The 25581-nt window shown below is 40.5% G+C and overlaps 1 protein-coding gene across 1 annotated transcript in view; it reads right to left on the bottom strand.

The window, feature by feature from the left end:
* LOC126475487 (fatty acid synthase-like) overlaps nt 1–25581 on the bottom strand; it is a 412274-nt gene that overhangs the window by 315957 nt on the left and 70736 nt on the right. Inside the window, exons 3-4 of the mRNA XM_050103394.1 lie at nt 19689–19841; nt 19353–19526 (exon numbers count right to left, since the gene is read on the bottom strand). Of these exons, the coding sequence (XP_049959351.1) occupies nt 19353–19526; nt 19689–19841 (327 nt within the window). The remainder of the gene's footprint in view (nt 1–19352; nt 19527–19688; nt 19842–25581) is intronic.

Here is a 25581-nt window from a genome sequence, read left to right on the forward strand (position 1 = left end):
ACATTTACGCTGCGTGTTTTCAGATTATGATACACTGCATATTTCTGTTCTCCTATTATGAAAGTATAGATTCGAAACAGCATGTTAGTTTCTGAAGCATTGAAATCAAGATTGAAATGGGCTTTTGTAAGCCAGTCATAGCTAATGTCACATCATCTCGCCAGCCAATGACAGCAGATATTCAGAGCATAGGACACGTGACGTTGTAAGCGAGCAGCAATATCACTGTTAAGTATTGTGAACACACAAATAGGAAAAGTTAATGGTTGAAATTAATGTACATAGTGTAGCTACAAGAAAAGTTAAGCCTTCACATATAATATTGGTCTTAAAGATTAATAAGCCACAAGAAAAGCTATGATTTCACATATAATATTGGTCTCTTTTTTACGTGTGTTACACTTTAAGATAAATCACACAAATGTGCCAGTAAAATTTTAAATAATGACATTAATATCTGGTCTTCTGAGCTCAAAATTCTTCTGAGTGGCTAGTCATCAATGTGTTAAGTTATAACTGAGAGTCAAACACTCTGTGATTTAAGAAATTCGTTGAACATTTACACAAGTAATATAATTCATATTGTGTAAAAGAAAATTTACTTTGAAACTAACACTTTTCAAAGCACCATTCGCAGTATGTTCCTGCGACCTATTAGAAATAGCTTCATTTCAGCAGTTGCCAGAGGTGCCAGAAAACAGGTGTTACTGCACGTGGGCAGCTATGATGACATAGGAAGCCCATTTGTTCGTACATACATAGTATTAAGAGATCTTACATGACATCATAAAAGAAGTAGAACACTACAAGAGCAGTGGAAATTTGTACACCATACTAAAATGCGTAATTTGGCCTAAAGTGCTCATTCATATGTCCAGATTCACAATGAAGTAGGCCCAATCTGATATTAAGATTTCAGTGTGGTTTTCAGGATGCAAATTTTCTTGGAGTACCAATACTGTATTATCTCATGGTTGGCCCTTTATTACGGCAGAAGATGAAAATGTGCTCCTGAAATTCAGTGAACAGTTGAAACTAGCCAATAGTGCAGAATGAAACATTTTGTTCCTAATACATCGACTGCCTCTAGGGAAAAGTTTAATAAGAGCCACATTTATTTAGCAAACTGACAAAGATAACTTAATGTTCTGCAAGGCAACTGACTGCCAAAAATGTGGAAATAAAATGAAATCAGGAAACTGAAACTAATGACATATGTTAGCCTTCCACAATTATGTGAATGTATTTTAATTCACTTGATAGCTCCCAACCAAAGAAATCTGTTTTGTTTTCATTTCATGTGAGAAGTGTAAATGAAGAGGAATCAGCAAAATCATTAAATGTAAACACGACTTACATGGGAACTAACCCTCTTCCCACTACAAGCTCTGGTTGCTTGTTGCTAATGCTGATACAGGTAACAGCCACACTTCAAGTAGCCAGAAGCTGGAGAAGCTACTGCCCATATGCAACTCAACTGCACATGCACATGAGTCCATGGGCAACTGCTCAAACAAACAAGGTAAACAGTTGTGATGTCACGTTTGTCAGCAGCAGTTTATTGTTATGAAGTATTCTGTAGTCTTCATCCTAAAGCCTTTGACACATTTTGCTGTTTATCAGTTCTTACCAGTCAAAACTACAAAAATTTTACTGAAGTCTGAAACAATGAAAAATTGCTGGAATTCTAAAAAATTCCCAGGTTTCTCCTGGTTTTCTCCCAGATGAAAAAATTCCTGGTTTTTTCCCAGATGTCCCAGAGCATATACACACTGTTTGTGGAATCTGTGACATGCTACAAAGTCAAAACACTGAGGGATGTTGTCAGGTGGAATAATCTTGTTTGACTGGAAAACAATGCAATGTCTTCCTTATAGCCTAGATCTTCCACTGTGTGATTTTCACATCTTTGGTGACCTGAAGGAGACATGTTTGATTACTTTTGAATGGAAATATTCCATGACGCAGTTGTGGCAGGTGTGCAGTTTTCATTTTACTGCCTTTTATATTTGGTATCCAGAAATTCTGCATTTTCTTGTACGGCCATAAATTTCATCTGGTAACAGATCATAAACAGTTTTGTCCATAGTTGACCCTAAGTCAAAGTTGTCTGAACAAACATCTCAGAGCAGACAACACTGGGCTCTTTTCTTATCAAATTACTAATATTCCATTTACCATTGTACATCAACTCAGCATGTGTATGCCCAAGCTACACCCAAGTTACCTGTGAAGACCACATGAAAATTCGCTTAGTAATTTTGGAGAAGCATGTTAAAAGAGACAGACAGACCTGACAGTTTTACGGATTTATTATTGTATACATTAGCACAATCGGTGGAAGAGTTTCATATCACTTCCAGAAATGTCACAGCAGCCACTCATAAGGATCCACTCTTGAGACAGGTTTGCCAGTTTGCACAAACCAGCTGGCCACGTGCCCTTCCTTTGGCAACCACCATGGAAATTTGTTGATTCTTTTTTCTCAATGCCATGACCTCCATCTATTCAAAGATGTCCTACTGTTGAATCTGTTGAATCAGGATGACCACCAGTGTCAAGAAGTAATTCCTGAGGTCCTCACTTCCATACACTGCAACGTCTGCATCAATCACATTGGGGCATTTACAGAATGAAGAATCTTGGCCAATGATATGTGTATTGGCCACTTATAGATGAGGATATTGCATGAGTGGCTCAAAAACATCAGGGCTGTCAGTCACAGCAAATGGCAGCACCACAAACCTACCAGCTGTGGCCTAAACACCCAGCCAGTTGTAGGAATGGGTGCACGCACATTCTATGGGGCTGTTCTGTGGGGCCACATGGTCCATTTCATCAGATGGGTATTCTCATTTCCCATGTGCAAGTCAATACCACTAAGCCCCTCACAACTATTTTTTCTATAGGGGAGCCCCACGAACAACTGTTACAGATAATGGTCTACAGTTTATGTCTGTGAGTTATTAATGTTTTTTTTTTTTTTACCATGAATAGAATTAGGCATGTTATCACACACTTATGTTTCACCCTGTTCTAACGGCATGCCAGAAAGTTTCATGGAAATGTTTAAGATGTGGATGGAAAATATCTTGATGTCCACTACTATTGATTGCGCACTGGTCTCCATTTTGTCTTGCCCTGGGCAACTCCAATGCAAGATTAAAGCCCACAAGAGCTTTTCTATGGATGCCCTCATTGTTCCTTCTTAGATTTGGTGCAGCCTCCATCAGTGCAAGAAGAGGAAGAAACAAATTTTAAAGTGGGTGTCCCCATCTGGGCAAGCACATTCAGACATACACTCAGCTGGATATGTCACCCTATCTTCACCGTTGGACTGTCAGCCAGTCTTGGTGCTTTTAGGAAATTTGTGGTAAGGTCTTATGGAACCAGACTATTTAGGTCATTGGTTCCTAAGACTACACACTACTTAATCTAATTTAAACTAACTTACACTATGGACAACACACACACCCATGCCCGAGGGAGGACTCGAACCTCCAACGGGGGGAGCCGCATGGACCGTGACAAGCTGCCACAGACTGCATGGATACCCTGAACGGCAGTCTTGGTGTCCAAATCTCGATGTATCCTTCACAAGTACCAGAACCAGCTCCATTTGTGCTTTATGGGGCAAGCTCCATCTCCAAGCCAGCCACATCAGAGAGGCAGCCTACATTACCAACTCCAAGGACTGACAAAAGCAGACATAGTGTCCAGTTCTGAAGTGACATTCCAGGCAATGGACACTTGGCATTCCCACTTAATCCAGTTGCAGTACGTCACCTCTGGCAATCTGGAACCAGATGGCATACAGGAGGATCTGTAGTCTGCACAGGGTCTGATGTCAGTCTTACAACCCAGTCATGAACCAGAAGCAAAATGAAAGTCTGAGCCACCACTGCTGCTTGCACGCCTGGTACTGGATCACTCATCAACCTCTTGCAACATCAGGAGCCACACCCAAGCCTCCGCAGCAGGTAGCGTTACACACACTCTGTTCTCCCTCACACTGGCCAGGGGGAGGGGGGAATCTTGTAATACTGGTGGACATATCAATGGATCAGTTGATATAACTATGCATACAGCCAGCAAGATCACTAGCTGTGATGAGGAGTTATATGTCCACCGTCATCAGGTCACATGGTTACACAACAGCAGTAGCAATGGATATCAAGGTCTCACTTGCCACAGGTCACTGATGTGTACTATATGCTCTCTGGTAGATTTATTTAATATGACCTTGAAATACTTGGCTATTTTCTTGATATTTTGCTGCACTGTCATAACGGATATGTGTTTGTCATACATCTTGCATTAACTTCTGTGGCTATTTTACAAGTTGCTTATTTCTTAGCACTGACAACTCTGTGAAAACATCACAACTCTGTCATTAAGTGAAGGCCATCGACCACTGTGTTGTTCGTGGTGAGAGGTAATGCCTGAAATGTGGTATTCTCAGCACAATCTTGACACTGTGGACCTCGGAATATTGAATTCTCTAATGGTTTCTGAAATGGAATGTCCCATGCATCTAGCTCCAACTACCAACCCATGTTCAAAGTCCATTAATTCCCACTGTGTGCCCATAATCACATTGGAAACCTTTTCACATGAATCACCTGAGTACAAAAAATGGTTCTGTCAATGCATTGCCCTGTTATAGCTTGCATACATGATGACTACCACCATCTGTATATGTGCATATTCATATCCCAGGACTTTTGTAACCTCAGTGTAGATAGTAATCTCAAATAATGGTAATGTTACATGAAATATGACTTCTGTGTACCTTCAGTATGGATCTATGAAATGAAAAGCAAATATAATGTAACATCATAGGTGATTGTTGTTCAACAAACATTATTAGATGAATTATCATATCAAGAAATCCATTGCTAATAATTTGAGTGGAAGCTGCTACCAAGCTAAAGGGCTAAAAACACAATAAACTGATGCACATTTTTGGATAGAAGTATTTTAGCTGTTTCCATAGTGAGACTTCTTTCCCAGTTCACCTGATAAATTATTAAATTGGCTTGTAACACAAGTAATGCTGGATATAATTACAGTACTACAACATTAAACAAATTTGCTCCTTTCATAGCAAGTGCTCATTGACATCTGTAACTGTCCATTGGCAGCAAGTGTATTTCATGAAATTAGAAATGACAAAAGTAAAGCCCCTGTTCAAAAATTGGATAAAGCATACATAAACCGTTACAGGTCAATATTATCAGAGATCAGTAAAATTCATAGACAAAAATAATTAATTCCCTGCACATAACACATATGTCATAAATCTAGCTCAGCAAAGACTGCCTAATTTGCTATCTTACCTGAAGTTTTAGCTGCAATAGGCACCAAAGAGCACATTTTGGAAATATTCCTAGAAAGCATTAAATGTCATCGTCCACTGGAATATGTAGGTATTAGTGGCAGAGGGTGTGATAGATAAAATCATGCCAAGAAAATTGATAGCAGTAGTTGAGCTTGTTCCAAGAACCAAATAATGTAATGTCCTACCACTTGTAAAAGCAGAATATTAAATACAGCGTTCCTCAAGGCTCCATGCTAGGAACAATACTATATTCACATTTTGTATATGACCTAGAATCAACCAACCCATTACATTTGCAGATAATACACAAGTGTTAATGAATGGAAGGACCAAAGAAAAGCTGAAATATGAAATTAAAAATTGTGCTACACATCATATTGCATGAGTGTCAAAACTGCAGCTCATGAGGATACATACATCTGGTGATGAATGTGTTTCCAGTTCAGGCATGTGATCACTAAACAATGTGTTTTTGTATATGCACAGATCTTAAAATATAAAGCAGAACTTAACCTTCAGTATTTATTGTTTAATGAGTGAGTGAATTCTGCACTTTTCTAACTAATTGATGCTGTAAGTGTAGAAGTAAAGGGCTTATTACAACTACTGTATCTCTTTCAAGTTAACTGTTTAGTGTCAACAGTCCTTTGTTTGAATTGAATTAATAGGAAACATTCCATTTTTGGTGAACATAAAAAAACAATTTTACATGTGTTACGCCTATTAATTTGCAAAGGTATTTAGTATATGGTAAGTTACTGCTGAAGAAAAAAAAAATTACATTTCATTAGAATATTCTACTGTGTTAGGTTAGGTAACAAATATTAACTTCTCAACTCTTTGCACTCATCATGTGTGTACTGAGTCTGAGTAACAGAAGTAAACACAAAATTGCTGTCAAACATCAATATTTCCAAGGAAAGTGGGAATTGGTGACTGCTATGGACTTTGAAATAATATAATTAATTCAGTAGGTAGTAACGCTGTTAGTGTACCAAAGTTATACAGCACCATCATTGTGAACAATACAGTCAAAATATGAAAACTATGAGCAACTGATTAGACAAGAAATGTTGATAGAACTAAAGTTGGAACTAGAAATGAAACAGTGGTTCAGGCTATCTGTGTTGTCAGAGTTGATAGCTAAATATCCAAAACCTTTTACTCAAGGCAATTTCATTAAAGAACATCTAATTAGTTGGAATGTGCGAGATCAGGGCTGTATGGCAGGTGATCGAACTGCTCCCAATCAAATTGTTGTATAAGGTTTTGTGTGACACCAGGAGACTGGGGACATGCATTGTCATGAAGCAATACAGTGCCTTGACTGAGCATTCCACACCTTTTGTTTTGAATTGTGCACCAAAGTTTTCTCAATGTTTCACAGTATTGTACTGTGTTGATGGCTTCAGCTCTCAAAAGGAAGCAAAATTCTCTCTCTGTCCCAGAACATAGCACACTTGATTTTTTGTGCCAGCAATGGTGTTTTCAATTTTTATTTTTTGGGGGACTGTGAGTGCCTCCTCTCCACTGGCTATTCTTGTGATTCTGGGGTGACATGACAAACCAAAGTTTCATCATCAGGCAAATTTCTGTTTAAGAATTCATCACTTTTATCACTGTACTGGGTAATAAATAACAAAACATTTCCAAGTGAATTCATTTTGTGAATTCCCGCAAGAATTTGTGGAACCAGACAGGAACATTTACGAAATTTGTGGAAACTCATAATAAAGCATTCTTATTGTTAACCACCTGTTTTCATAAATTTTATCATTCACTTTCTCAACCAAATCATCATTAACAACAGAAGGCCACCCACTCCATGCTTTGTCATGAACACTGATTTGTTCATCACTGAACTATTTCACCCACATTCTCACCATTCCATTAGTCATTACATTTTCACCATCAATCTCTACAAGATGACAATAAATTTTAGCTGGATTAGTGTACTTTGCATTCAAAAACCATGTTACACAATGCACTTCATAGTTAGTGGGCTCAGACATAGTCTTAAACACTTTGAACAATCACAAACAAATGCAAATACATCACAATCTGGCTGTAATGGTATCAGTGAACAAACAATGAACCAGAGAGACAAGTGCAAAAGTGTGGAGCTGTGATACTAGTGCTGCTGTGGTGGTAGAACAAAATGCTACGTACTTTCTGGACACACTTTGTATTTGCTGGAAAAATCTGAAATCTTTTCAAATTTCCATTGTCTTCAAATACAGTTCCAGGAAAAAATGTCTGATCCAACTGACAATTTAAGCATTCAAATCATGGCAAACTCATCTAGTTGCAAGATTTTTTTTACTTGGCTCTAATGAGAGTATGCATAGTGGGGACATTAATTCAGTCAGTTGTATTTCTTTATCCTTGTAAAATGAATTTCAGCATTTTCAAAGATTTATGGTAACCAATCTGAATGTATAAAACTAACACAGGACAAGACATATTTAACTGTGTTTCCAAAATTCTACAAAAATACAACTTTACTCTGCCAAAATTAGAGTTGTAACTACAGATGAAGATACTTCTATAATCAGAAGGAATAACAGTTTTTTTCACATTGCTGCAAAAGGGACAAAGACAGATGCAAGATTCATCATAGCACATTACACACAGAAAAGTATGAGCATGGAAAATGTGTTGACACGTGCAAAAAATGAAAATAAATAAATAAACTGGATTAAATCTCGAGGCAAAAATGAGTGGCAGTTCTCTACTTTCTGAAGTGGAATAGAAAACAAATATTCTTGTGTGCCCTACCAATATGCAGACAACCAGCCAATACAGTATTCCAAACAATCATGGGACTTGACAGAAGAAATATGTTAGTTCTTAATAATTATAAATAAAGGCACAAGCCTGTTTTTTATATTGTATGATTGCAGGTTTATCCTTGATGAGCAAAATAACAAAATAGTTACACGATTTATATTTAAATCTACATGGGAAATATCAGATTATTATAAATATGTGTAAGTAAATTAAGGCATTCAAACACTAAGTAGGGTAATTATTTAGAAAACCAGTTGAAGACTGAAGATTTGACACAGTTTCTAACATGCAACATGTCGAAATCCAATTCGTGTAAGATTGTAATGTACCAGAAATAAGTGGAAAATGGTGAATCTAATAATTTCATTTGAAAGAAAGTTTTGCAGATTTGAAAACTTGGGAAGACAAGTTTTCTTACCCTTTTTTCAATAAATATTGAATCAGTGCATAATTACATGTAACTGTGATCCAGTGTGATTCACATTTAAAGGCAACTTAAATGAAATGGTGTTTTACCTATGTTTACCTGCACCAGATTGAAAAATACCAGAAAATTCATATATGACATTATATCTATGTTTGGAATTACTTATCAGTATGCATATGATACTTAAAATCACATAGGGAAATTGCTCTCTGTCAGATCTAGAACTACTGCAATACAACTCAGGTCAATTTTCAACTAATCATTGCATGTAAAATTTCTCATGAACTACAAAATATAGCACCACCAGTGTCAAGTGGCAGGAAATAGTCTTATTGTTTTAACAGACAGCCTTGTAGGTAGGGCAAAGACAGCTATGAGTAATCATCTTAGGTATTAATGAACTGCTTCAGCTGTATTTAGTACTTCATTTTTAGATTACTACCAGTTTTGTGGGACTAAAGCCACATCTTCAGGTGAACAAATAACTAAAAAATCAGAGATAAAAAACTCAGGATTTTGTAAACAACATTCGTTGCCTATCAGAATGAAATACCGCTAGAAGGCAATATGTCGTGGAATAGCTCTCCAATACGGTGGAGAGGTCCTAGACCAAATGCGTCACGTAAAAATGATGGGTTTGGTCTAGGGCCAATCCATCATATTGGAATCTGGCTGTTTTATTCCACGACACACTACCTTTTAGCGGTGTTTTGTTCTGACAGGCAATGAATTCAGGGTACAAAGTTCTGAGCTTTTTAGCAATAATGTTCACATAAAGATGTGGCTTCTAGGCCCATGAAACTGGTAGTGATCTGAAAATAAAGGACTAAATATGGGTGAAGCAGTTTATTAATGCCCCAAAACTTAATATTTTTGCTGTTGTTCCCTTTTTTCTACTGTACACCGAAAATAAACCAACATTTCTATGCAAATGAAAGAGATGGTTTTAGGTTATATTTTGTGACAGGAAGAAAATATAAATCTTACTGTTATTAATGCTGCTTACGTATTGCAGTCTGGCTTCATGTTTGACATGCCTGCATTACAGACTGGTTTCCTAGGAGGTTATTAATAAGCACCCAACAACATCACATGTCTCAGTATCAGTGGCGTAGCGTGAGGGGAGACTTTGAGACTTAGTCTACCCTGTTTTCATGTTCAAAAAAAATGCAATAGTAATTCACAACAAAAATATAAAAAACTTTCTGCTAAGAACTCTAAATGCGCGAAGACATTGGTTTTGTAGCCCGCACCGCATCCTGAGTATTGGTGTATTTGCCTGCTTGAGACTCGACTGCTCTTAGTCTCTGCCTCCATTCCCTTACCTGGCTGTGTTAGTGGCATTCTCAGCTCCCCACCACTTTCCCTCTTCCACGAAGGCCGGTATGCTGCACTTGCTAGCAGGTATTGAGACTAGTCTCTACCGCTTCTATGCTGGCTTTTAACATGGACGTGAACAGTCGCACGGTTTGTGTTCATAGTCAATCTTGTGTGATTTTAGTGCATATTTTTGTTGTGTTGCCACCACGAGTGAGCCAGCAACTGAACATCTTATAGAATTTTTATTAAAGATGCCTTTTTCTACATTAACGTACCATATGAAAAAAAGTGCAAATTGAAGGACAAATGACCTACTCCTATACTCAGTGTAGTTTTAAGTGAAGCCAAACAAAAACGCACTTTTCAGACAGCCTGGTACAAAAAGCATACTTGGCTGACTGCGAAAGCAGTTAATAACAGATTATATTGTTATATATGTCTTCTGTTTGGTGGTGAAAAGGAATGGTGCAATGAGGGCATTTGTACAATAAAGAACTTTGACAGGAAAGCACCAAAGCATCACATATCAAAACGTCACCTGCAGAACAATGAATCATTTCAGTTATTGGGGAAAAGTAGAATTGATCACGCCCTTTCTGAAGCTGCTCGTCTGACAGCAACAAAATACAATGAACAAGTTGCATCCAACAGGACAGTATTGGCTCATCTTACTCAGACAATTGTATTTCTTTCTAAACAAGAGCTAGCCTTTCGCAGCCATCGAGAAGACAAATCCTTCAGCTTCAAAGGTAATTATCTGGAATTGTTAGACTTACTAGTTCAAGGAGAGCAGTTAATCCGAGACCATCTGTCATCATCTTCAACCTTTAAAGGAACTTCTCCAGATATACAGAAAGATGTAATACAAATGATAACACTGGCAGTTAATGAGAAAATAAAATCTGAAATTCAGAACAGCAATTTCATTTCAATTCAGGCTGATGAAACATTAGACGTGTCATGCAAGAGTCAAATGAGTATAGTATTCAGATACTGTATTGCAGACAAAACTGAGGAAAGATTCGTTGGATCTTATGATGTTTCTGGAGATAAAACTGCTGCAGGTTTGTCAAACATTATTCATGCAGTATTGAAGGAATGGAACTTGGAAAAAAAAGTGGTTAGTCAAACATATCATGGTGCTTCAGTAATGGCGGGCAGAGAAAGAGGACTACAAAATTGGTGAAGCAGTTCTGTCCCTATGCGGTGTTTATGCATTGTTACGCACACCAGCTGAATTTGTTACTGTTACAGCCGGCCGCGGTGGTCTAGCGGTTCTAGGCGCTCAGTCCGGAACCGCGCAACTGCTACGGTCACAGGTTCGAATCCTTCCTCGGGCATCGATGTGTGTGATGTCCTTAGGTTAGTTAGGTTTAAGTAGTTCTAAGTTCTAGGGGACTTATGACCACAGATGTTGAGTCCCATAGTGCTCAGAGCCATTTGAACCATTTTTTTGTTACTGTTACATGCTTCCAAAATCATACGACAAATACACATGTTTGTAAGTGATCTTACTGCACTCTGTTCGTTTTTCAGCAAATCATCAAAACGAACTGTACTGCTAACTGAGAAAGGATTTAAACTGCCACATGCAAGCAACACTCGCTGAAACTTTCGTTCCAGGGCAGTTTCAACAATATCTAGTCATTTCTCAGAGCTATATAGTGTTTTAAATTATATAATTTATGATTCAGACTCTCAGTGCGACCAGAATCTTTGAGCTGTGTTGTGGGAATGAAACGACAGATGGATGATCCTACGTTTGTCTACTTGCTTCGTTTCTACTGAGGGTACTTCATTTATGACCATTTCTTTAATGTTCTTCAGTCAAAATCTGTCAGTATAACTGCTTGCCACGACAAAATACACTCCTGGAAATGGAAAAAAGAACACATTGACACCGGTGTGTCAGACCCACCATACTTGCTCCGGACACTGCGAGAGGGCTGTACAAGCAATGATCACACGCACGGCACAGCGGACACACCAGGAACCGCGGTGTTGGCCGTCGAATGGCGCTAGCTGCGCAGCATTTGTGCACCGCCGCCGTCAGTGTCAGCCAGTTTGCCGTGGCATACGGAGCTCCATCGCAGTCTTTAACACTGGTAGCATGCCGCGACAGCGTGAACGTGAACCGTATGTGCAGTTGACGGACTTTGAGCGAGGGCGTGTAGTGGGCGTGCGGGAGGCCGGGTGGACGTACCGCCGAATTGCTCAACACGTGGGGCGTGAGGTCTCCACAGTAAATCGATGTTGTCGCCAGTGGTCGGCGGAAGGTGCACGTGCCCGTCGACCTGGGACCGGACCGCAGCGACGCACGGATGCACGCCAAGACCGTAGGATCCTACGCAGTGCCGTAGGGGACCGCACCGCCACTTCCCAGCAAATTAGGGACACTGTTGCTCCTGGGGTATCGGCGAGGACCATTCGCAACCGTCTCCATGAAGCTGGGCTACGGTCCCGCACACCGTTAGGCCGTCTTCTGCTCACGTCCCAACATCATGCAGCCCACCTCCAGTGGTGTCGCGACAGGCGTGAATGGAGGGACGAATGGAGACGTGTCGTCTTCAGCGATGAGAGTCGCTTCTGCCTTGGTGCCAATGATGGTCGTATGCGTGTTTGGCGCCGTGCAGGTGAGCGCCACAATCAGGACTGCATACGACCGAGGCACACAGGGCCAACACCCGGCATTATGGTGTGGGGAGCGATCTCCTACACTGGCCGTACACCACTGGTGATCGTCGAGGGGACACTGAATAGTGCACGGTACATCCAAACCGTCATCGAACCCATCGTTCTACCATTCCTAGACCGGCAAGGGAACTTGCTGTTCCAACAGGACAATGCACATCCGCATGTATCCCGTGCCACCCAACGTGCTCTAGAAGGTGTAAGTCAACTACCCTGGCCAGCAAGATCTCCGGATCTGTCCCCCATAGAGCATGTTTGGGACTGGATGAAGCGTCGTCTCACGCGGTCTGCATGTCCAGCACGAACGCTGGTCCAACTGAGGCGCCAGGTGGAAATGGCATGGCAAGCCGTTCCACAGGACTACATCCAGCATCTCTACGATCGTCTCCATGGGAGAATAGCAGCCTGCATTGCTGCGAAAGGTGGATATACACTGTACTAGTGCCGACATTGTGCATGCTCTGTTGCCTGTGTCTATGTGCCTGTGGTTCTGTCAGTGTGATCATGTGATGTATCTGACCCCAGGAATGTGTCAATAAAGTTTCCCCTTCCTGGGACAATGAATTCACGGTGTTCTTATTTCAATTTCCAGGAGTGTAGAACTGTTTTGAGAAACTTACAACAGTTAAGAACGGAAAAATTCGTTCATGAATGCATTAAATGCAGCTTGTGTTTGAATGACAACTTATCATTCTGTAACAGTCAAAGGACATCTCTCAGGGCACTAACTTAAGAGATACTTGATTTGCAAATTGTTCAGGTGGAAAGAAGATTCCAAGACTTTCACCAAATTCATTTTGTTGAACTTTTGAACAAAAAGTGTTTCCCGAACTATCAAAAAGAATTCCCAAAGTTGAAACTGCATCAGTTATTAGAACAGTACCCTTTTTTAAACAAGAACAACTTGAAAATGAACTGTGTAACATGTATGCTGATGAGGAAAAACACTTATCTCCAAGAATCCTCTTAAAGTACATTGGCAACAATGACTTAGACTCTGTTTATGAAGAAACAACGAAGTTCCTGCTTTTGGTTTTGAACCTACCTGCAACTACAGCAAGCACTGAACAAAGCATGAGTACTCTTAAACGAGTGAAGAATTATTTAAGGAATTCCGTGTCCAACAACCAGCTGTCATGTTTGAGCACATTATCAATAGAAAAGACACTACTTGGAGAGCTATCCAGTGATCAGATCTTTGTAGACCGAGTTTAGACTTCTTCGTGGAAAGAAAAGACAGGTGAATTGCACTTTTGTACAATGAAATATAAGTGCTTCTTCTCTTGCTGCTGGAGTTCTATAAATTTGTCATCGTTTCTTGAACAAATTAGTTATTATTATTATTATTAGTGGTACTGGTGGTAGTAGTAGTTGTTGTAGTAGTTTTTGTTGTTTTATTTGATGCATTTTGTTTCATTTGTTTGAATTACTGTTTATTGTACTATTTTGTCTCCCTATAATAAATGTAGAGTCTCCCCAACCTTTAAAACCATGCTGTGCCATTGCACAATATGAAGATAGAGATCTTTCCTCAGATATTCTTGCTAACACCTCTTCAGTTGATGTCTTAATGATCTATATCATGCACCAAGATGCTCTTCCCTCAATCATCAACAACACCAGCATCTGCTTCCCAGTTTTTTTCATTTGGTCATCTTCAGTTTTGTGGATTATCATCCTTAATAACAATATCCATTTCAGCATGAAATAATCTCCTCTACAGTCTTTCCATCAGCAGACATTGCACTGATGAGTAATATTTCTTCCAAACTGCTGAAGGTCGTCTTCATTACTACCATTATCTTACCGATACCTGTATTAAACAATGGAAAATCCAGCATGGAAAGTAACAATACCATAGAAGGAAAGTTGCTACTCACCATATAGCAGAGAAGCTGAGTCATGTTAGGCACAACACAAAGATTCATACAATTAAAGCTTTTGGCCATTAAGGCCTTTGTCAGCAGTAGGCACACTTGCACAAACGCACACACACACACACACTCACGTAAACGCAACTTGCACACACCTCTGCAGTCTCAGAGAGCTCAAAACACATTGCGAACAGCAGCACCAGTGCATGATGGGAATGATGACTGGATAGGGATAAGTAGGAGGCTGGGGCGGGGAGGGGGAGGTATAGTATGGTGGGAGTGATGAACAGTGAAGTGTTGCAGTTTAGACAGAGGGCAGGAGAGAAGGTGTGGAGGAGCGAGAGGGTAAGGAGCGGAAAGGAGAGAAATAAAAAGAAATAAAAAGAAATTAAAAGGCTGGGTGTGGTGGTGAAATATGGCGGTGTAGTGCTGGAATGGGAACAGGGAGGGGGCTCGATGGGTGAGGACAGTGACTAACAGAGGTTGAGGTCAGGAGGGTTACGGGAATATAGGATGTATTGCAGGGAGAGATCCCACCTGCACAATTCAGAAAAGCTGGTGTTGGTGGGAAGGATCCATATGGCACAGGCTGTGAAGCAGTAATTGAGATGAGGGATATCATGTTTGGTAGTGTGTTCAGCAACAGAGTGGTCCACTTGTTTTTTGGCCACAGTTTGTCGGTGGCCATTCATGCAGACAGACAACTTGTTGGTTGTCATGCCTTCATAGAATACAGCACAGAGGTTGCAGGTTGCAGCTTAGCTTGTAATTCACATGACTGGTTTCACAGGTAGCCCTGCCTTTGATGGGATAGATGATGTTAGTGACCGGACTGGAGTAGGTGGTGGTAGGAGGATGTATGGGACATGTCTTTCATCTAGGTCTATTACAGGGATACGAGGCACGAGGTAAGGGATTGGGAGCAAGGGTTGTGTAAGGATGGACAAGTATTTTGTGTAGTTTCAGTGGATGGCGGAATACCACGGTAGGAGGGGTGGGAGGGATAGTGGGCAGGACATTTCTCATTTCAGGGCATGACGAGAGGTAATCGAAACTCTGGCAGAGAATGTAATTCAGTTGCTCCAGTTCTGGATGGTACTGCATTACGAGGGGAATGCTGCTCTGTGGCCAGACAGTGGGACTTTGGGAGGTGGTGGGAGACTTGAAAGGTAAGGCATGGGAGATTTGATTTTGTACAAGGATGGGAGGATAATTTTGGTCAGTGAAGGCTTCAGTGAGATCCTCAGAATATTTTGAGAGGGGCTGTTCGTCACTGCAAATGCGATGACCACGGGTGGCTAGGTTGTACGGAAGGGACTTCTTGGTATGTAACAGGTGGCAGCTGTCGAAGAGGAGGTACTGCTGGTGGTTAGTAGGTTTGATATGGATGGAGGTACTGACATAGCCATCTCTGAGGTTAAGAGCAGCATCTAGGAAGGTGGCTTGTTGAGTTGATTAGGACCAGGTGAAGCAAATGGGGGAGAAGTTGTTGAGGTTCTGGAGAAATGTGAATAAGGTGTCCTCACCTTCAATCCAGATAGCAAAGATGCCATCAATGTATCTGAACCAGGTGAGGGGTTTAGGATTCTGGGTTTTTAGGAAGGATTCCTCTAGATGACCAAAATCATCCTCCCATCCTTGTACAAAAACAAATCTCCTGTGCCTTATCTTTCCAGTCTCCCACCACCTCCCAAAGTCCCACAGTGCGGCCACAGAGCAGCATTCCCCTCGTAACTCAGTACCATTCAGGACTGGAGCAACTGAATTACATTCTCTGCCAGGGTTTCAATTATCTCTCGTCATGCCCTGAAATGAGAAATGTCTTGCCCACTATCCTTCCCACTGCTCCTACCATGGTATTCCGCCATCCACTGAAACTACACAAAATACTTGTCCATCCTTACACAACCCTTGCTCCCAATCCCTTACCTCGTGCCTCGTATCCCTGTAATAGACCTAGATGAAAGACATGTCCCATACATCCTCCTACCACCACCTACTCCAGTCCGGTCACTAACATCATCTATCCCATCAAAGGCAGGGCTACCTGTGAAACCAGTCATGTGAATTACAAGCTAAGCTGCAACCTGCAACCTCTGTGCTGTATTCTATGAAGGCATGACAACCAACAAGTTGTCTGTCTGCATGAATGGCCACCGACAAACTGTGGCCAAAAAACAAGTGGACCACACTGTTGCTGAACATGCTGCCAAACATGATATCCCTCATCTCAATGACTGCTTCAAAACCTGTGCCATATGGATCCTTCCTACCAACACCAGCTTTTCTGAACTGCGCAGGTGCGAACTTTCCCTGCAATACATCCTGTGTTTCCATAACCCTCCTGGCCTCAACCTTCGTTAGTCACTGTCCTCACCCATCCAGCCCCCTTCCTGTTCCCATTCCAGCACTACACAGCCGCCATTTCACCGCCACACCCAGTCTTTTAATTTCTTTTTATTTCTCTCCTTTCCGCTCCTTACCCCCTCACCCCTCCGCACCTTCTCTCCTGCCCTTTGTCTAAACTGCAACACTTCACTGTTCGTCACTCCCACCATACAATCCCTCCCCCTCCCTTCCTCAGTCTCCTCCTTACCCAAACCCAGTTGTCACTCCCATCATGCACTCGTGCTGCTGTTCGCAGTGTGGTTTGAGCTCTCTGAGACTGCAGACGTGTGTGAAAGTTGCTTTTACATGAGTGTGTGTGTCTGTCTGTGTGTGTGTGTGCATGTGTGTATGTGTGTCTACTGCTGACAAAGCCCTTAACGGCCGAAAGCTTTAATTGTGTGAATCTTTTTGTTGTGCCTATCACGACTCAGCATCTCCGCTATATGGTGAGTAGCAACTTTCCTTCTCTGGTATTGATACCTCTATTACTATCATTAAAAATAGCATGTAGTAGGAGTGATATTTTCTGTATAAATGGAATCTCCCTTCATAATTAAAATCTCATTTTAAAACTTCCTGGCAGATTAAAATTGTATAAAAGCTTGAGGCTCCAACCTGAAACCTTTACTTTTCACAGACTAATGCTCAACCGACTGAATTATCCAGGTCTGACCCACAACCCATCCTCAAAACTTCACTTCTACCAGTACCTCTCTCTTATTTCTTAAACTTTGTAAGTCTCCTACATACCTTTCAAGACTATCACAGCTAGAAGGAAGGGTACCGCAAAGCAATGGCTTAGCTGCAACCTAATGGATTGTTTCCAGAATGAATTTTCACTCTGCAGTGGAGTTTGTGTTGACTTGAAACTCGTCTTTACTGCAATCAGTAGCTATCTCCTCAAATCAGTGTACAGTCCTCTGCAGAGTGAAAAGGTCATTCTGGACAACTTAGGTTATTTGAAACATGCAACACATGTTTCTTGCTTATTTGCTTACCGGTTTTCTAAAGATAAGTTATGCTAATGGGAAGCCCTGGTGGACTGTAAATAATGTTGGAGCAAAGGTAACACACCTAACAGTAGGGGTAAAAAATCAAGGTTGCTTCAGCTGGTCCTCCTCAGCTCAATGTGCTGGACGCTGACCTACACATTTCTGATGCTCCAGCCATACTAATGTCTATATCAAGCCCACTAACCATTAAATACACCTGCATTTTGATAGCTACAATCTCTTCCACATGAAAAAAAAATCACTCCCATATAGTCTGGTCACTAATGAATGGCTCTTCTACGGGTGACAACAATTCCCTTATCCAGTATGATGAAGATAACACTAAGATCTTCACAGACAGCCACTATCTCCCTAACCAAGTCCGAAGACAGATTTACCTGACCATATCCTCACACACACATAATCCTCCCACCACCTGTAAGAACCAGCACCACCTCCATCACCCATTATCATCTTAGATCAGAACAACTGAACCATATACTTGCAAGAAGTTCAACTATTTATCATTGTGCCCAGAACTGAGGAACTTCCTACCCACAGGCAGCACTCACTCCCAGCCCCTTGACACATGGGTCACATCCATGTGGAAGACCCAGTTGCACGTCCTGTCTCATATACTCTTCCTGCAGATCTTATTCCTGTCCCATCACTGGCTTATCCTATTCCATCAGTGGCAGGGCCACCTGTGAAGCAGCCATATCATATACTAGCTTTTCTGCAATTTCTGCATACTATTTTATGTGGGAACAACCACCAACCAGCTGTCCACCCAATTGAATGACTAACTCCAAACTGTGGAAAAGATACGAGTTGACCACTAAGTGGCACAACACTTTGCTGTGGACAACATGCTCAGTTTCAGTGGCTGCTTCACAACCCATACCACCTTGATCCTTCCCACTCAATGTCAGCTTTTCTAAACTGCAAACATGGGAGCTGTCCTTGCAACACATTCTTCATTCCTACAATCCTCACGTCTTCACTCTTCACTAGCCCCCGCCCCTTCCCCCCATCCACACCCACCTCCTACCTGCTCCAGGTCACTAACTTTGTTCATCCACCCACACTCTATTTTCTGCAGTCTCTGCTCCCTCTATTCCATCACCCACTCCAACCCTCCATATCACCATCACTGCGCACTGCACTAATTCAGCAGTGTCACAGCCCATGTTGCATTGCTATCCTATGTACCTGGTGCCTCCCTCCGAGCTGTCAACCACACTTCCCCGAGCCTCCTTCCTGCTTCCTTTCTCTCATCTGACACAACCCCTCACTGCAGTCCAGCTGCAGAACTGCAGCCCCAGCACTGTGCATTCAGCCTGCAGACTGTAGCTGTACAGGTACAAGTTTTCAGTAGTCTTACTATTCAGCGAGCTGTTACCTTTGATCCTTAATTATTTATGTGGAAGTTAGCTATTTTCAATTTTTACCAATGGATAGTAAGTAAACATACATACCTACGAAATATTTTCAATATTTACTGATGGATAGTAAGTACAAATACATACCTTTGAAATCAAAGATGTATGATATTCTGTTTGCAATAAGACTTCTGAAAGAATGTAATGCCTCTGTTTTGTTGAACGAACGCATACCAGAAAACCAGTAAAACTCAGCATCACAAGAGCACATTGCCACAAAAACTCCAGTACGAGAGCCTCGGAGTGTTAGAGGATTCACACCTACAACAGGAGGATAACAGATCTGAAATAAATCTTATTGAAGAAAAGCTTAAACAGCACATTTGCCTGTCAATGTGACATGTACATAATAAGAATATTTTGGTAGAAAGATATGTGAACAAGATTATTTTGTTGCTTTTTATACTGTAGTTAGTTACATACCAGCATCAATTATAGCTTCATAAACAACCTCAGTCATGATTCGAGCTTGTGGATCCAATTTATCGACTATTGCAGGGGGAAGATTAAAAAATTCTGCATCAAACTTTGCAAGGCTGTTTAGCTTGCCTGTACAACGTTCCTCACCACACAGTCCTGTGAAATAATTGAAAACTTGGTTATTGAATAGCAAATGTTTTCACATTCTCTCTGTAAGATAATATCAATTGCAATAGTTTTCTCATGTTATTTCTATTTTAGATACATTGCATAGTATATAGATGTGCCCCAGTTGTCTGTTACTTTAATTTTTACTTATATGGTTTACTTCAAACAAGAATGCCATTATTTGCCACACATAGAAGTGTGGACAATTAACAGGCCCCATCCCTTTTGCACTTGCTTCCTTCTGACAAAGTATTATTGTGAGTGTTACAAAATTTTAAATAAGCAAATTGTAACCTTGACAGTCTCCTGTACATCAGACACATGTTCTGAAACTGCGTACATTATGAGATGAATAAAACACATTTCACATTTCACATGACACAGCTGGCTTTTGTTGCTTATGGGAATGGGAGTATTGCACTCAGTTCTCTCTGGCCCAAGTCTCCCCTGCACAGCTCCCCTTAACCTACCACTGGGACACAACTTACAGTCATGTCCACCAGTGATGACAGATCCTGTACTTCCTACAGAGGAGCCAGTATCCATTTGGAAAGGATGGTACTTGAGGCTGATACGTATCTCTTAGTAGCCTACCCTAAGATACCCATTTGCAGCAGCTTTCAATACTATAACAGATGTCAGGGCAATTTCCATACGTTTATAAACAACAACTAACTCATTCAATGCTCAGTACTAGCATTCCCAGTTGGGCTGCATTATCACTGATGCAATGTTGTAGAAAACAATAAACAAAATAACTTCAAGTAAGCTTGCTGACACTCTAATAATTTTGAGTTTGTCACACTATAAGTATTGCAATAACCCTTCAAGAACACAACCAGTTAACACCAAAGAAGGTAATTTCTGCTTAATAAGAAAAAAAAACTTGGGGTAAAATTTGCTGCTTCTCTGGAGCTACATGGGATTTTGGATCATGAACTTCTGTTTTGTTGATATGATTCTCTCTAACAAACATACCTAACAAACTGACAATAAACACTGATTTTGAAGGAATAAACTAAATGTACTACAATATTACTGTTACATGAGAGCATGCTGAAAAGGAATGCCTCTGAATTTTTTATTCTGTTCTCAATACTGGTTGAGATGTTACATTTCATGTATATTACTTGGTCAACTTTCCTGCTTCACTGACACAAGTTGCAACCCTCCACCACTAGAGGGCTTTGAATTGTAGTATGTAACACAGCAGTGTGTAAAATGACTAAGTCAGTGCTTGAGGAACAGCATGTTGTAATTGAGTTTCTAACTGGAGAAAATGTTTGCCCACATGTGGAGTACCCTCTCCTTCATCATGACAATGTCAGACAACACACAAGTACTGCAACATCCACAACAGTCTAACACCTTGTGCTTACTGTCATTGATCATCTCCCATACACTTCTGACTTGATCCATTTGATTTTCATCTGCTTCCAAAATTTTAAGAACACCTTCAAGGACTTCACTTTGACAGCAATGAAGGGTACAAGTGGAGGTGAGGGTGCAGCTTCATGACCAAAGCAAACATTCTAAAGTGATGTCATCAACAAACTGGTCTGTTACTGGGAGAAATGTGTTTGTCCCGAGGGTGACTATGTTGAGAAATAAATATGCAGACATGAAAAATAAAGATGTAGAATTTTAATAAAGTTTGTTTTATTTAAAAAGTTTTAAGAGCTAAAAATCCTCTGGAATTACTTTTCAGCATGCCCTTGCAGTATGTGCAAAATACACTATTAACAGACAGCAGTAGAGCAAAAGAGCTACATTTACATCATAGAGACAGTACATAAAATATTAGATTCTCAATTTTTAAACCAAATTGATATGACAAATGTGATCTTTCTTGTACACAAAGCAAAAACTGAAAGTCACATTACATTTGTAAATAATAGTGTAAAATGCACAGATGTTGCGTTAGCTTGACTTGCAACACCTCCTGCACTATCGTGACAAAGACAAACAGTCTAGTGTCAGTTTATTGCACTAAAAACAGAAAATTGTGGAACACAGCAAAGCACATCTTTTGCAATTACTTTCAAGAAGATTAGCAGAAGAGCTGGATGAAACTACCATACATTATCACTGACACGCATTTGCGCCAGAATTTTAAAAACGTATTCTGAGTTCACATTTATGTAGACATTATTCCTGTACACAATATGGGAATAACAGGGGAAGAAATCATAATATGCCACAGTGTGAAGTACCCTCTGCCATGCTCTTCACAACTGTTTAAAAACTGTGGGTGCAGATGTAGATCCTCTTTTTTCTTGTCATTACTGAAGCTAAATATAAGATAGTAAAATTAATAGCCACACCATCTTCCATTCTAATGCTTTTGAGCTCATCGTTTGCATACATTACTATCTGGGGAATATTTAAAATGTTGTGCTACACTTTGTACTTTATTCCAAAAACTGTTTCACCAAGTGAAACAAAAATACAGCTATCACAATGTCACACTGCTAGCCACAAAGTAAAATCCATAGACTGTATTATTAAATATCTAGTATGTATTGACCACTCATGAGCAGCTTCATATTACCACTGCAGTGCCAGTATGATCTCCTGTTGCATTTTTGTGCTACAAAGCTCGCTGGCTACACTTTTTGCCAGTCTGGCCCCACCTTAGTCTGGCCCCAAGTGGCCATCTGATGGCAGCATGCAGGTCATGCCCAGGAGCTGTTTCATAAGGAAGACTGTATGTGACTGATGACCAAAAGACAACCCACATACCTCAGTGCTGATAATGAGAGAGAGCCAGCTGATCTCGCTTCTCCTGCTTGTACAGTGGTCTCTCCTCTGTGGGGGTCAGGGCACCCAAAAAGGGGAAAGAAGGGGCTATTAGTGGTAGGCAATTCCAATGTCAGGTGCACCAAGGCTTCTCTTAGGGAAATAGCATTCTGGTAGGGAAACAAAACAAATAGGTACTTTCTTTGTGTCCCAGGAGGAATTGTCTGTCAAGTGGAAGAGACCATCCTAGAACCACTTGAGATCACAGGTTGCAGTCAGCTGCAGACTGTTTCTCACAGAGGGACTAATTATGTCTTTTTGGAGACTGGTAGAGGTGGCGAATGCAGCTTGGTGAGACCTCCATACAGCTGTGAGCAGAGGTAACAAAACACTCAGCAGTGCAGTCAAGTTGTGTCCCACTTTGGTGTGTCTACTGTCATACAACTGCAGACACACTTTTGGATAGGATTGCTTTCATTATATTAGGAGAGTGCCACAAGACAGGAGTATGACAAACACATCGGTGCAACTCTACCATCTTTACGTGCCATTCTAATGCGGCAGCAGTGGTGTCACAAGCCGCACAGTAGCGGCCATGCATCTGTTGAATGGCATGCCCTTAATGTAAGTGAATGCAGTGCTTGTCAATAGCATGTCTGTAGTGACACAATAGCAGGGACACAAAAGGACTCAGCATAGCAGTCGAGTTGTGCACCACTTTGGTTTCTCTACTGATGCATGTCTTCAGATGAACGTTTGACAAGGATTGCATTCATTAAATTAAAGGTGTGCCTTGGAGATGTGCATGGCCAATGAGTCGGTGCAATTATGCCATCTAAGGTGCAGTTCCAACATGACAGCTGTGTCAACACAGGCTGCACAGTAGTGGCCATGTGTCTCTCCAGTTGCACTCCTTAATGTAATGTAACTGAATGCAAACCTTGTCAAAGTAGAGACTGTAGTGCGCAACAACAGAAACACCAAAGCACTAGTCAGAGCAGCGAAACCACATGCTGTGCACTGAACACTTTTACTTTTTTTATATGTACTACTCCTTTCTACAGTATGAAGGTAGTTTACATATTCATCACAATCCTAAATATTTAGGGCATGACTAATGCCAATGTACATAAGCAAGTGGTCTACCCTGAAATATGAATCAAAACATACTGCTCTTACATGCAAGATGCCATAAAGATTAATAGTTCTCTAAACAGTTTACTATGTTCATCCTGTTTTATTTGACAGTCAACTTGTCTAGAATTCTTAAAGTCAGTATTCATCATCAATTGGCCACTGCAATGAAAGTACTTTACAAATCTTTAAATGTGTGGAAAGTGGCAGAAGTGAAATGTTAACAAAATTTTGCATTTTATTGATGTAAAGAACCATTCACAAACAAGTAGACATTTTGCAAAATATATGTTCATGTTGTTCATAAGGTCGCCATAATATCTATACTAAGACCCATCTCAATTTATTTCCAGTTTTGTAGAAAAACAGTCATACTGTGACACTGTGTTACTTTCTGATGTAAGACAAGCCAGGATACGGAATACTAGTGCACATACTTGCTACATAGTCTTTATTTGTAGTTTGTCCAAGTCAAGTTTAATGTGGACTCCATACCACACTGCTGCTTGGCAGCATTTCAGCATTCTTTGCAGATGGAAAAAAAATCAGGTTGTGAGCAGGTTTTAACGCAATACCTCTGTGATCATTCAACAGCCTTTCTATGGATAAGTTCTCTCATTATATTTCATCACAAGTTCTGTGTAAATGTTGTATGACACCTCTTAGACACCAGCAATGAAACATTTACTCAGTTCTTTGATTACAGATGTTGACCAATCCTTTGACAAACATACAGACCTACCATGCCAATTACAAGCGGAACCAGGTTTACAGTAGATTTGCTACTGTCAATTTACCCTTTACAAAACACATTGTCAGGTCTTTATATAAAGTTGATAGGTTCACACTTTCAAAGGAAGAAAAGACCCCAGTAACTTCCAAAACTGCATTGGATATACCAACTGAAGATATAATGAGGTGTTCCTTTAATTTGTCTGCACGAATGGTTTCTGCAGTTTAGTGTCTATAATGATCACAAAAGCTGATACACTAGCCCTGCCATCTTCAATACAATATGTATATGTTTGGTTAATAAGCATACATTTGTAACAAGGAACAGCATGGCAAAAACTTCCGGTCAAAATCTCATCAATCTGCTTCATGTCATATCAAAGACAGCAGACAGAAAGCAAAAATTTTATATTCTGCACTTAAAAATTTATCTACACAGTAGGATACAACCATTATCAGTGATTCAGCTTGACACAGGCTCATACATGACCTGTATAGATATTAGCACCCTTGTTATTGAAAAACAATTAAGACTACCAAAAGTGAACAAGCCACCAGGCCTCAATGGGATTCTAGTTAGATTTTACATTGAGTATGCCACAGAATCAGTTCCTTTCCTCACTCATTTTTATTGAGAACTAGCTGTTACTTGTAGCTGCAGTTAGATTTTACATTGAGTATGCCACAAAATCAGTTCCTTTCCTCACTCATTTTTATCGAGAACTAGCTGTTACTTGCAGCTGCCCTCTCATATGAATAGTTTTGTTATAATGGGTGACAGTGAATAAGTAAGATATTTTACACACAATTACATCAGCTGCCCTCATGTGTGATGTGCAACCACTTCCTACCTCTCAGCTGCCACAAAGCATGATGACACAGCACACCCAACGTCATTGACAAGCAGTGCATGTGCAGCTGTATGGTGCTAGTGAAGTAGCTATACATTATATGCAACATGTATATTATGCAAGACAGTTAAAAATATTAACAGGGTCTATGTTCACTGATGTCAAAAAAAGATGCTCCATTCCCCACTTCACCATCTTAGAAGGTCTACATTTTTTCTTTTTTTCCCCTTCCCCTTAAAACAGCCGGTGTCCTTTTTCAGGGTCCAAGTCAT

This window comes from Schistocerca serialis, chromosome 4 (genome assembly GCF_023864345.2).
Source record: "Schistocerca serialis cubense isolate TAMUIC-IGC-003099 chromosome 4, iqSchSeri2.2, whole genome shotgun sequence".
NCBI lineage: Eukaryota > Metazoa > Arthropoda > Insecta > Orthoptera > Acrididae > Schistocerca > Schistocerca serialis.